This window comes from Electrona antarctica, assembly GCF_951216825.1.
Source record: "Electrona antarctica genome assembly, chromosome: 22".
Taxonomy (NCBI): Eukaryota; Metazoa; Chordata; class Actinopteri; order Myctophiformes; family Myctophidae; genus Electrona; species Electrona antarctica.
Genome location: NC_136805.1, coordinates 29,213,006 through 29,226,295, shown reverse-complemented (window position 1 = coordinate 29,226,295; position 13,290 = coordinate 29,213,006). Strand labels below are relative to the sequence as shown.

Sequence of the window (13,290 nt, the reverse complement as noted above, 5' to 3'; positions counted from 1 at the left end):
GGACAACGGTGTATCCGACCGACTCGACACTGGGCACAGCACTTCCTGTGGTTGGGTGGAATGCACGTGTCGAATTTTAAGTCGGCAGGGCGAACGGTTCTCGAGTTACGTGGATTACAGACATACGTACACACACACACACACAACGATGGACGTTGGATCCATGCCCCACCCGTTGTACCCGTGTCAGAGTACCTGTTCCACCCATCTGTCTGTGTCCCTTTTATGCCCATATATGGAGATTTCTGTATCTGTCTCTCTGTGTCCCTTTATTCCTATATATGGAGTTCTGTGTCAGGCATGCCCAAATATGGAGTGTTGTGAACAGGCCAGCTCCATATATGGAGCCTGGGCAGGGGCCCTGTCCAGAGCCCGGGCAGAGGCCTTTTGTGGTGGTTCTGGACAACCGTGGGTCCGACGGACTTCAGAGTTACGTGCATTACAGACGTACATACGTATACATATATACAGACAGACAGAGATGTGGTGCATTTAGATATAGTGAAAATAGCTGACCTAAAAGCTCACAGCACAGCCCGCCTCATCTTGGAAACGTGTAGATCTGTTATTTTCATTATTAATACTTTTTGAAGATTTCTGGGAAATCTTTGCATTTGGGGGGAAATACTTACTACTGAATACTTAAAGTGGCACTATATATAACTTTTTTCTAATGAATAAAATGTATTGTTGTCCAATCCGTATGGTAGAGTAAGTTAATTCAATATAACTTATAATACAATTGGGGTGGTTGTATTTTCTCTCCTTGTACTTCTATTGAGACATTTAGACAAAGGTCACATGTCACCTAGACCAGTGGTTCCCAAAGTGGGGTCCGGGGACCCCTAGGGGTCATTGAGGGAGTTCCAGGGGATCCCCCACTAAATTATAGTTTGGAACCTGGCATATCTTTTTCAAATGGGGGTCCGCAGGCTAATTAGTGTCAATTTGGGGGTCTTTTACATGAAAAGGTTTGGGAACCACAGGATCTGACACAGATGTATCCCCTGAGCGAGCAGACAGGCTCTATTAGCTCAATGGTAAAACAAATCAGCACTTTGTAACCGGGTTCAAGTCTGGGGCAGAAGAGGAAGGCTGCATAGTGCAGCTTTAAATATTTTAAAAAGCAAGAAGGCTACTTCAGTACTTTAACAGCTTTATTGCCGGATTATATGAAGTTACGGTCAATGCCGATGTTTACAGTTACCTTTGAAGCGTCAAAGCGCCATAATTCTACCTCCTTATGATGAAAATCCGGCTGAAAATAGTCCCATCGTTTCTGAGCGAGTCGAGACATAACCCACTTCCACGATCCGATCAACAACAAAGACCCTAGCCAGCCAGGATTGTCTCTTGTTCCCTCGTTCACTTTGCATTGGACTCAGTTTCCCAGAAGCCCTTGCAAGCCAGTTATATGTTCAATTTCCGGTTACGTCATCATCGTCACGAATTTTCATAAAAGTCATTAAAGAACAGCGAATTAAACATAAAACAAATAGCGGGTTTAGCATGTTACACAGGGAAAGACAATTAATTAAAAGGTGTGTTTAGTGTTATGCAGTGAAGCTGTTGACTCAAAAATACTAAATTTGAGTTCAGTTGTAGTTGAGTAATATTATTTTGACCGGGAGTGCAGGGGTGCCCACACTTTTTTGACCTGAGAGCTACTTTCAAAATGACAAGATCTACCCACCCCAAAAAATATTATCCTATTGCTGAAAATAGTTTTTTATCTGAGTTATTACGGCTTACAAAGCCGTAATAGCTGGCATTACATAATAAGAAATACGCTCTTGGAATGGGAAAAAGAGGGGGGGGGGGATGGAATTGTTTTTATTTAGGCTACTGATGCTTGTGCGCAACACTCTTGAAAACAAAGTATTGCATTGTGGGTTTGAGCTGACAGGCACTTTTTGATGTCAATCAAGTCACCTTAATTCAAGTGACCAGATGCCTTTTTTAATTGTATATTAGGGGCATGTGGTCATGTGGTCTACCTGAACAGTCTGTGTGATCTCCTGGTAGATCTTTTGTGCACCCCTGTACTGTGTACTCACTCTAAATCTTGTATTGCCAGTCCTTGCGTGCGACGGCAGAAACCCCATTTGTTTTAGATTCGCTATCCAAATAATCACACTGCAGCAGCGTTTCTTTCCTCAGCGCCCTAAATGTCTGCTCTCCCTCCCTGTACCAATTGGAAAGTTTAGATAGCGTCAACATGGAACTGCTGTGCCGTGCTTATGAAATCCGGTGACACATTTAAAACACCAGCGCAGCGGGTTTTCTGCTGGTCTATATACAACAACACACACAACTTAGCCTGATTCTGCATGTTTGATTGCCAGGAGAGAGAGAGAGAGAGAGAGAGAGAGAGAGAGAGGGAGAGAGAGAGAGAGAGAATGAATGTAAGATGATGATGATGGAGAGAGAGACCGACAGACAGAGAGAATGTGGTACAACAAGTACTCATAGCAGGGTAGTGAAAGCCCTATTCCCAGATGCCTCTGGATGCACACATCATGGAAATCAAGTCCTGTGTGTGTGTGTGTGTGTGTGTGTGTGTGTGTGTGTGTGTGTGTGTGTGTGTGTGTGTGTGTGTGTGTGTGTGTGTGTGTGTGTGTTGGTCGGTCGGTCGGTCGAGCTTGTTAAGATACAGCAAGGGTGTAGCTGGAGTGTTTACTGATGTTAGAGTGCACACACACTTGTACTCTCTCACACACACACACACACACACACACACACACACACACACACACACACACACACACACACACAAATTCACCGGCATAAACCCTGGCGCTAACATTTAATATAATAGGAGGCTGGAGATTTATCCCCCTGCTCAAATGGAGTGGAACATCTGTTCCCTCTGGCTCTTTGTTCCAGAGAAAGGGAGTCTGTCCCTTTGCCTCTCCCCAGCCACGGAGCCCTTGATGCGGGCAGCGCATGGGGGATGGAAGGGTCCCGTCAGTGGAGACACAATTAATGGGATTCCTCAGCACGGTTAAAAGGGAGTTTATCCTCATTAGGTGTGTGTATGGTGACAGCTCCGGTTAGGAGTGGTTTGTGTGTGTGTGTGTGTGTGTGTGTGTGTGTGCGTGCACGCGTGCGTCCGTGCGTCCATGCGCACGTTTGTTCACTCACTGACTCGCTTGAGAGAGAGAGAGAGAGAGAGAGAAAGAACTCAAGAGAGTGAGTGCATGTGTCTGTGGAGGACTGCGAGTCTTAACTCCCTTCCAACAATCCCCAGTCACTTAGGAAGGTCTCCAAGGCAGCCAGCGCTACACCACAATTAACCAGTGACAACCAGTATAGTAAAGGAGTGGGGGGACAGGAGAAAGAAAGCAGCGAGAAAGGCAGAGAACAGAAGAGAAACGTATTAGAAGAGACAGACAATCTGGTAGCACTCACTACAATCAACGATGCTCAGGGGGCGTCCAACCCTGTTAACAGTGGGGTCACAAAAGACGAAAGGCCCAAATCGCTCTGCCCCAGGAGAGCTGCAACACGAGAAAAGTTTGCCCCGACGCTTCCAAGGCAAAGTTTGGAAACTAATGCTGACTTCTGGACTCGTGACTCGTGATGTGAGTTTGTGTGTCACTTCAATGGAGCAGTTTAGCAGTTTGTCCAACTTGGTGCTTTTCTCCTGGGAGAGGAGCGTGCGCACGCACGTACTACACGCACGCACGCACGCACGCACGCACGCACGCACGCACGCACGCACGCACGCACGCACACACGCATACACACAGACACACATGCAACTCCTCTTCACTGCTAATCGCCTGGCCTTGACGAGTAATGGCAGCGGGCAGAGCAGTGGCACTGCAGTCCAGATTCCATCTTGGCTTAGCCTTCGCCACAATAGGCTGCCGCGATACTCTCTCCTCCATTCACTTTAAATGGGCCTTTGAGCAACCGGCTCAATCTGCCATTATGGTTCCGCTAGACTACCACCACAATGCAAACAAAGGCAATAGGCGAAGGCATTACAGCAAATGGAATCTTGTGTCATTTCAGCAAAAGCCGTAATAGAAAAGCAATACCACAGCATTAAACAAAGCCATATAAGGGAAGTTCAATAGGTCTTTCTCTCTGAATTGCGCAATGATCCCCAGTAATACTCCCTGAATCCACTCCCCAAGTCCAGAATCACAATGTCCTCGTGTTGTGTGTGGTTCGTTGCTGCAACACAGATTCATAAAAAAGGAAAACTAAGGCCTTGGGAAAGGAATAAAACTGAGGGTTCATTACCCAACCTTATTTGAGTTTAATTCATAATTAGAAAAACACATTTGGAGGGAAATTACTAGGCTGGGGAAGAGGGGTTTAATGGTAGAATGATAATTGGCATTCACAGCACCAGTTCACTGATTCAATTCTCTCATTCTCAAGACGTGGCTGAAATCTCTAATCTACGATCGCACCTCCAATATCACTTTGCGAGAAAGGGTCTGGGACCACAATTCCCAGCATGCACTGCAGGTAGTCCCTTAGCCACAGCCCCTAATGCTAATTTGCTTAGTTTACAGTAAGCACACGATAGCGCTCCTTCTCAAGCAACGGGGAAGCAAATCCCGGTCTGACCGCATGTCGGTATCTGTGGGTTTAGCCCCCGTTCATAAATTCCATGTAATTATTTCTGATGCACGGAACCAAAAGGTGTGCCACTGGATCCAGCTGGGCTATAGTGGTTTAAGGGCCCTGTTCATTTAGCCCCTCACAGAGTGAAACTGACAACCTGATATGCAGTACTGCTGCCGTCCCCTGAGCCCCAGCTATGTTTAATTAATAAGCAGGCACTTAGTGAGGCAGCCGCAAGAGGGTCCTTACTGTCACACTCCCAGAGGTAGGGGTCCTAAATGAGTCATTAGACACACATACACATGCACTCACTCGCACGCTCAGACCTGTGCGTTCCACACACGCGTGCACATGCACGCACGCACGCATGCATGCACTAATACTTACAGTATGACCTACCTCAGCAGAGAGTGTTCGTGTGCGCGAGCACGTACATTTTTGTGGTGAACGCCGGGGGTTGGGTTTTGTGCTAATGGAGTTTTAATGATACCTGCTCCTGTCTAATCACCTGTTTCTAGAAGCTTCCAGCTTTCCAGGTACCCGGCATTCCAAGCAAGGGGAATTCTTTTTTTAATGTCTCGTGTTTCGTGGCTACACTCTCATTCTCCCACCCAATTATTCCACACGGCTCCATTGTACTCACAACAGCCTGCTCCCGTGCGCTTCGCCTCTGAGGAGGCAAGTTGTAATTATAATCCAAAACCAGGTAATTTACATCAAAATATCGGTGCTGAAAATGGAGCCATTTTCCGGCGAGCGGCGGGGCCGTTAGCAAAGCCTCTTAGTTTCCATTGCCTTCGTCGCCCCTTGCTACCGGTGTGAGTGTGTTTATTAAGGTGATTAGGGTGTGTTTGTTTAGGATAGAGGGGAACGGGAGCGATGGATGTCAAAGGTCTTTCTACCATTAAACACACAGAGACTCGCGCAGGCACGCACACACACACACACACACACACACACACACACACACACACACACTCACACTCACACTCACACTCACACTCACACTCACACTCACACACACTCACACACACACACACACACACACACACACACACACACACGAATGCAAGCTCTCCAGGCCTATTAGAGGTAAATCTGAACAGCCAGCGTTTCCGCTCGGTGTTTGTGCAGAGTAGCCCTTCAGCGCTGCTGCCCTCAGAGTGCCGTGCAGACGCTGCCATGTTAAGCTGCTGTGTTGTGGTGGGGGGAGGGGGGGGGGGGGGTACGGGGGGGGTGTAGACGCTGATTTACACCTCTTTCTCCTCCACTGGAAAACAAGCTCTAATTTGGACTAATGGAGACGACTGTATCCTCTGCTACATGCAGCTGTCTCAGCCCCAGTGCTACTATATGGGTACGGAGGGAGGGAGGGAGGGAGAGAGAGAGAGAGAGAGAGAGAGAGAGAGAGAGAGAGAGAGAGAGAGAGAGAGAGAGAGAGAGAGAGAGAGAGAGAGAGAGAGAGAGAGGGGGGGGGGGGGGGGGGGGGGGAAGTAAAGGCAAAACAACGAGAGAGAGCGGCCAAGAGAGAAAGAGCGAGAGAGGAAAAAGTTAAAAGAACGAGAGAGTGAACTCGAGTGAGTGAGAGAGAGAGTGTGTGTGTGTGTGTGTGTGTGTGTGTGTGTGTGTGTGTGTGTGTGTGTGTGTGTGTGTGTGTGTGTGTGTGTGTGTGTGTGTGTGTGTGTGTGTGTGTGTGTGTGTGTGTGTGTGTGTGTGTGTGTGTGTGTGTGTGTGTGTGTGTGGGGGTCTGTACGAAAAGACAAGCTGGTGTTTTTTTCCTGAAACCGAATGATAGATCAAGAAAGGGGGGCGGGGGGTGGAGGCCACACAGCAACATCCTGAGTTTTAATTGGACCCTTAACACTCTCTGCTTACTTGAAGTTACACTAAGAATTTTGCAGTGTAGTTGGTAAAAAACAGTCAGGGAAGATTTCTGTCATTTCTTTGTGGAGTTTGTGTGTGTGTTTGCGTGCATGTGCGTGTGTTTGTGTGTATGTGTGTGTGTGTGTGTCTGTCTGTGCGTGTGTCTGTTTGTGTGCATGCGTGCGCTAGTGCTGGGCTTGGCCTGACAGGGTAATTAGTCCTAATGAAATAATGCAGCTATTGTGGACAACAATTAAAGGTAGCTGTCATGCTGCTCATTAGGCTGAGTGGAGGGCCGCATTCATTCGCCTCTATTCTTAATGATCTGATGCTGCCGGCACGCCCGCTGTATTGAACGCTCTGCCGTTTCATCCCACCCTCAAAGGCACATTACGTTGTGTCTCTCTCTGTCTCTCTAAAGGTATAACCTGCAAAGGCTACCCATGGGGAGGAGGATGAGAGCTATAAAAAACAAGCGTGGAGAGAAAACAGAGGTATAGATGGGAAGGGAGGGGCCGGGCGCGCAGCGGCTGTAAACGACTTGTTCAGTGGGCCGTGTGGAGGCTTTCTCATCGGGACTGTCTCCGCGCGGGCACAGACAGACAGACAGACAGACAGACAGACAGACAGAGAGCTCCTCTCCCTGCTTATGAGCTCTCTGCTGATTCTTCCTGTTGTCTGCAACCCTAAAGTCCCACGCTACCAAAGTGACACGCACATGCGTGCGCGCACTCACGCACGCACGCGCACACACCCACACACACACACACACACACACACCCACACACACACACACACACACACCCACACACACACACACGCACACCCACACCCCACTTTCTCTCAGCTGACACAACCATTGCAATGTGTGGCTATATTCAGGTTATGCACATATATAGATCGCTGTGTGTGACTGTACAACAGGGTGTCACCCATCAGGGTGAATAGGTAGGCTTGTGGTGTGTGTGTGTGTGTGTGTGTGTGTGTGTGTGCGTGTGCGTGTGCGTGTGCGTGTGCGTGCGTGTGCGTGCGTGCGTGCGTGCGTGCGTGCGTGCGTGCGTGCGTGCGTGCGTGCGTGCGTGCGTGCGTGCGTGCGTGCGTGCGTGCGTGCGTGCCAGACAGCGATGTTAACCCTCTTCTCTTCAGTCGAGGGTGCTGTTGGTGCACACAGAGGTGCATGTTGTGTGACTGTGACCTTGCATTTGCTCCGCTGCCTGCACCATGTTTATTTATTTATTGAAATAAAGTGCTGGATTCAAGGCCTGGGTATACAGTACAGAATGTGGAGAACGAGGCTGGGCATTACCATACGCCCCACCACCAAGTTAGCTGTGTTGTGCACTGTGGGGACCCCGCTATGGCCTGGAGTAGTGCGAGCTCCACCGCCAACTACTGATAAACCACGTAGTATTTAGACTAGGCTAGACTAGATTAGGCTTTCACACTGACAACAGTAACCACAGTGAAGGTACCAAAAGATTATACAATATGAAATGCATTCTGTTTGCAGTAACGTCAGCCGCTACCCACCTAAACCCTATTTACTTCATTGCACTACGAATAGCGAAAATAGCCTCTCTACCATCTGTCGGGATCTGTCTCCGCTTGTGTTTTGTTTTGTAGATAGTGATATTTGTCCTGTTTTTCTGTGGTGTGCTTAGGTTTTACTTCACTGTTGTGTTCATTTTTGTTAGGGTTAGTTATTTTTGTAGTAATGTTTCTAGTCTTTCCTGTTTTCATTTGTCCCTGTTCCCTGTCTTCAAGTGTCTTGTTGCCTTATATGTGATTAGTTACGTTTTTCCACCTGTGTCCTGTTAGTCCCTTAGCCAATCGTGCCTTAAAGGGATAGTTCAGATTTTTTTAACTTAAGTTGTATGAAATACTTGCCATTAATATAGTGGTTGCAACTGTCACTACGCCCAAAAAATAGTTCCATGTGATAGAGGGGTCAAAGTTGAACGAAAGTCGCGCTAATATTTTAGAAATAGGTCAACAATACAAATTACGTTCGTTTTGTGGATACATTTACTTTTACTGCGTGGCCCCAGTGCCCCCCACAAAATGACCGGAACTACTTGATATTGACCAAAACCAGAGCAGAACTCCCACCATGGGACTCGGGCAATCAATTAATACAGTTGCAACCACTATATTAATGGCAAGTATTTCATACAACTTAAATTCAAAAAATCTGAACTATCCCTTTAATTGTCTGCCAGGTTTGCCTGTGTCCATGTTTTAATGTGTTCCTTGCCGTATTGTAATCTCTACATCTCCGTGTTTAGTGTTCTATATTTAGTGTTGTTCATTCGTGACTTTATCCTGCCTGTATATCTGGTATGTTTTGATTGTTTGCTTGTGAGTACCAGGGTTGAATATTTGCCATTGAACTGTTTTATGTTGTCTTGTCTTGAAGTTGTTTTAAAACCTTGTTTCAACGCATCTGAGTAACTCTGCGTTTGGGTCCTAAATCCATTCCCAAGCACGCAATGCACCGCGATGCAACGTGTTGTGGGATTGGTGCCATGCCATTTTAGATTATTATTTTATTTTTATTTTTCACATTTTCGCCAATAATGCCCCAAATAGGGACCCCGGGAGGAGGATAAATGATATTGAGGACGTGGCTCTCGCTCACCCATTCCACTGTCAAAACTTAGTTAACAATTAGACCGTATTAGACCGTTCCTCACCCAGGAATCAGCCCAGCTCCTAATCCAGACAACAGTCTTGTCAAAACTCGACTATTGTAACTCCCTCCTTACTGGCCTACCGGCATGTGCACTTAAGCCTCTCCAACTGATCCAAAATGCCGCAGCTCGCTTGGTCTTCAACCAGCCAAAATTCTCACATGTCTCCCCCCTGCTCCGCTCCCTCCACTGGCTCCTGGTCGCTGCCCGCACAGAATACAAAACTCTGATGCTGGCATTCAAAGCAACCAAAGGTATGGCTCCCCCATATCTTGCAAGTATGATTGAACCCTACAAACCCTCCCGCGCACTCAGATCAGCCAACGCAGGGAAGCTGGAAGTACCCTCACTAAAAACGCCGGGACAACGCTCAACACGTCCCAAACTCTTCTCCCTTCTGGCTCCAAAACTGTGGAATGCACTTCCCGTTGCAGTCAGAACTGCAGCATCACTCCCAATCTTCCGCCGTAGTCTGAAAACCCACCTTTTCAGACTCCATCATGGCCCATAGCACTTAGATAGCATTTCTGTAGACTTAGATATCATTTGATACAGACTTATAGCATGTTATGTAGACAGCACTATAATTGCATTGTATGTAGTCATAGCACATCATAGTACATATGTATAGCATAGTATAGTATATAGTTTATATGTATAGTTTCATTATATAGATATTCCACTGTTACGTTCTTAGCTTACGGTACGCATGTTTCATGATAAATGCGTTTTTATGTGATGTATTCCCATGCTTTTTTGTTCTTGCTTAATGTAAATCGCTCTGGATTAAGAGCGTCTGCTAAATGCCTAAATTGTAAAATTGTAAATTGTAACAATAAAAGGCAACATTGTTCGTTTACAAGCCAATATTAACCAACCACCAGTCAATCGGATAGTGCTCAATGATGTTAGCTGGCCGCTTGGTGGTTGTGTGGCGATGCAGTACCAGTTTTGGGCTCATTGTTATCCCCCACTTTGTTGTTTCTACCCCTCTCCGCTTATGATGCACAAAGCATCTTCTCACGGAAACTCGGACACTGTCTGTTTTACCCGGCAGAAGTTCAGTGCTGCGTCAACACCTCGGCATTTTCATTGCTTCTCATAAAGTGCAGTTACAAGAAGACCCGTACGGTGTTGTTTTAACCCATTTTGGGTGGGAACCCCTTTTGGTGTTAGCTTTATGTTATGCTTTAGCTATTGAAAAATAGCAGATCTACAAGCTCATAGCACGCCACCGAGTGGCGCGCTACGAGCTTGTAGGTCTGCTATTTTTGAAAAATCGAAGAACGACTGACATAGAAACATAGCTTTTTCAGAAAACTGTCAGGATTTAGAAGACATTTTTAGAATCTGATCTCAGGTCAGAATGGGTTAAGGTATAGTGGCATTGCAGACAGACAGACAGACGGGCAGGCAGGTTGGTTCAGATCAGCCCGTGCTCACATGGATCGTATGAGGGCTATATGAGGGTGAGAGGCGTGTGACAGAATGTAAGGATACATCACTGCATGCTGTGTTTTCTTTTAGGCATAATTAGACCCCTGGTATGCCTTGGGGCCGTTTACCGATTGCACGACGAGGCTCTGTAAAGCCGTGACAAAAATACCGAGTCCTGTTCCTCGGCTCACGCGCAGAGCGGCATGCCGTCGCTGTCAACTGTTTTTCTCCGCCGTAAATGAACGCCATATACAGTTGGAGGCCATCGATATTGTCCTTTTCTTTTTGCTGAGGTTTGCGTGATCTGCGCAAAAGGACAGTTAACCCATAAACATTATAATTTAGTTATTGAAAAATAGCAGATCTACAAGTTCATAGCGCGCCACCGAGTGGCGCGCTACGAGCTTTGTAGGTCTGCTATTTTTGAAAAATCGTGAAAATATTTATTTCAGAAAACTGGAGGATTTAGAAGGATTTTTAAAAATGTTGAGGTCAGGCCTAAATGGGTCAAATGATAAGGGACAATATCGGTGGCACCCAACTGTACAAGAATGTCGCACGAAAGTAGTGAAAATGGGAGATCTACAAGCTCACAACGCAATAATTTAAAAAAAAATGAATGTTTTTGGACATGCAAGGTTTCCGCCCGACTACGGCGACGACATGCGCGGCGCGAGACGTGTTTACCATGGTGTGAAAGCTATAAAGTCGCTTCTCATCATCTTTAAGCGCATAACCATGACGGCCGTGCGCCCCCACGCTTCCCCTCCGCGTCCGCTGTTGAAAGGCGTGGCCGACATGCAGCAGCTCTGACTCTAATTAGCCAATTAAAATGAGGCATGGAGCCAATCAAGAGCCATTAAGAGGCTGATCAGATAAGAACCTATAGGCGCCAACCGCAAACGGCATGTAGGGGTGGTGGTGGGGTTGGGGGGGGGGGGGGGGTCTGCTGCTGTGACAGGTAATTACGGTGATGGTCTTCATCGTGGGGGGTGTCGGAGGGGGGGGGGGGAGTTCAGGGGTAAACAAATGTATGGTTTATCATTAGCCTTGATGGGCTATCCCTTCATTCCGTGCCTCAACCCCATCTCTTCCTATTTTAATTGAGAAAAGAGGCCCTCGCCTCGAAAAGGAAAGGGGAAAAAAAAAGAAAATACCCTCTGTGTCGTTTTTTATCGGTGGGGGGCGGGCGGGGGGGGGGGGGTCGGAGGCGCAGCGGGAGAGGAAAACAAGATGATGGCCGTCATTAAGACCAGTGGTGCGTGCATGGCGCGGCGGCGAGCTGCTATGTGGCGTTCGCTATAGGCCTGTATACGCCACCACCCCAGCCGGAATGTTCATTAAGGCTATAGCTCACATTCCCGTTGGTGTCTGGAACACGCGCCGCTCTTTATTACCTCCACAGAGCAAACAACATTAAACGGCATTAAGAGTAAATGGATATTTTATTAATGTCATTGTCGGGCGATAGAGGAGTTTGATCATGCAAAGAGCCGGCTGCTTGACCTTGTTTTTTAGTACCACGGCACGTACTATGTTTTGAGCGGTTCCCATGAGTATATGCATGCATGGGGACTGTACGGTGTCTTATTAAGTTTGGGTTAACCAAGTAAGGCGTTTTATTTTAGACCAATAGAGTACTGCAATCGGCCCAGGCTGAATATGACATGTTCTAATTATTTTCTCTCTTCCTTGGTTTTCTCTTTATACCCCATCTCTCTCTCTCTATCTCTCTCTCTCTCTCTAGCAATTTGGGAAGATTTTAGACGTGGAGATTATTTTTAACGAGCGAGGCTCCAAGGTAAGTGTGCTGTAACGAGAGGTTCACCTCTCTCTCTCTCTCTCTTTCTTTCTTTCTCTCTCTCTCTCTCTCTCTCTCTCTCTCTCTCTCTCTCTCTCTTTCTTTCTTTCTTTCTTTCTTTCTTTCTTTCTTTCTTTCTCTCTCTCTCTCTCTCTCTCTCTCTCTCTCTCTCTCTTCCTCAAATTCTCACCTTCTCCAGATCTCTCTCCACTTCCTCTCTCTCTTCTCTCTCTCTCCCTCCCTCTCACTGTAGCTTTTTCAGACTCTCTCGCCCTCTGCAGGTCTCTCTCTGTCGATTCTCTCTCTCTCTCTCTCTCTCTCTCTCTCTCTATCTCTCTCTCTCGCGCTCTGTCTGTCTATCTGTCTCTCTCTCTCCCCCTCTGTCTGTCTGTCTCTCTATCTACCTATCTCTCTCTCTCTCTCTCTCTCTCTCTCTCTCTCTCTCTCTCTCTCTCTCTCTCCACCCCCACAGGTGCCTAGTAATTACTAACATATCAGCGACTCTCCTGCCTCCAGGCGACTCTTGCACCTTACTCGCCTGCCATACATTGTACCATACAATAAGCGGCTCTCGCTTAGCTTAGCGCTGACACCAGGATTCACAGTCTGCAAACACACTGCCTTGCCCAGTTAGCCTCCCACTGACACTGCCAAGAGATAAAAATAAGCCTCGCTGACTGACTTACTCTATGCTAATATACTGTAGTACACTACTCCCAGCTCCGCCGGAGACAATCCAGGAGGTACAGTATATGCTAACTCATGGCACGCTACATCATTTGGAGGTGAGCGCGCGTTATTATCTTAAGGCTTTTGTACACGGGCTCCTATACACTAATTCTGCTAAATGAAGCGTAGTAATTAATGCAGAAATATTAATATTCCATTGTTCATCGGTGCTGCTCAATATATCCA

At 47.0% G+C, this 13,290-nt stretch overlaps 1 protein-coding gene across 1 annotated transcript in view; it reads left to right on the top strand.

Annotated features, from left to right (window-relative positions):
* The window catches only part of LOC306915076 (RNA binding protein fox-1 homolog 3-like), a gene marked incomplete at both ends in the record, with an annotated part of 61,734 nt that overhangs the window by 21,487 nt on the left and 26,957 nt on the right, over positions 1 to 13,290 (top strand). Inside the window, one exon of the mRNA XM_079492321.1 lies at positions 12,322 to 12,375. Within this exon, the coding sequence (XP_079348447.1) occupies positions 12,322 to 12,375 (54 nt within the window). The remainder of the gene's footprint in view (positions 1 to 12,321; positions 12,376 to 13,290) is intronic.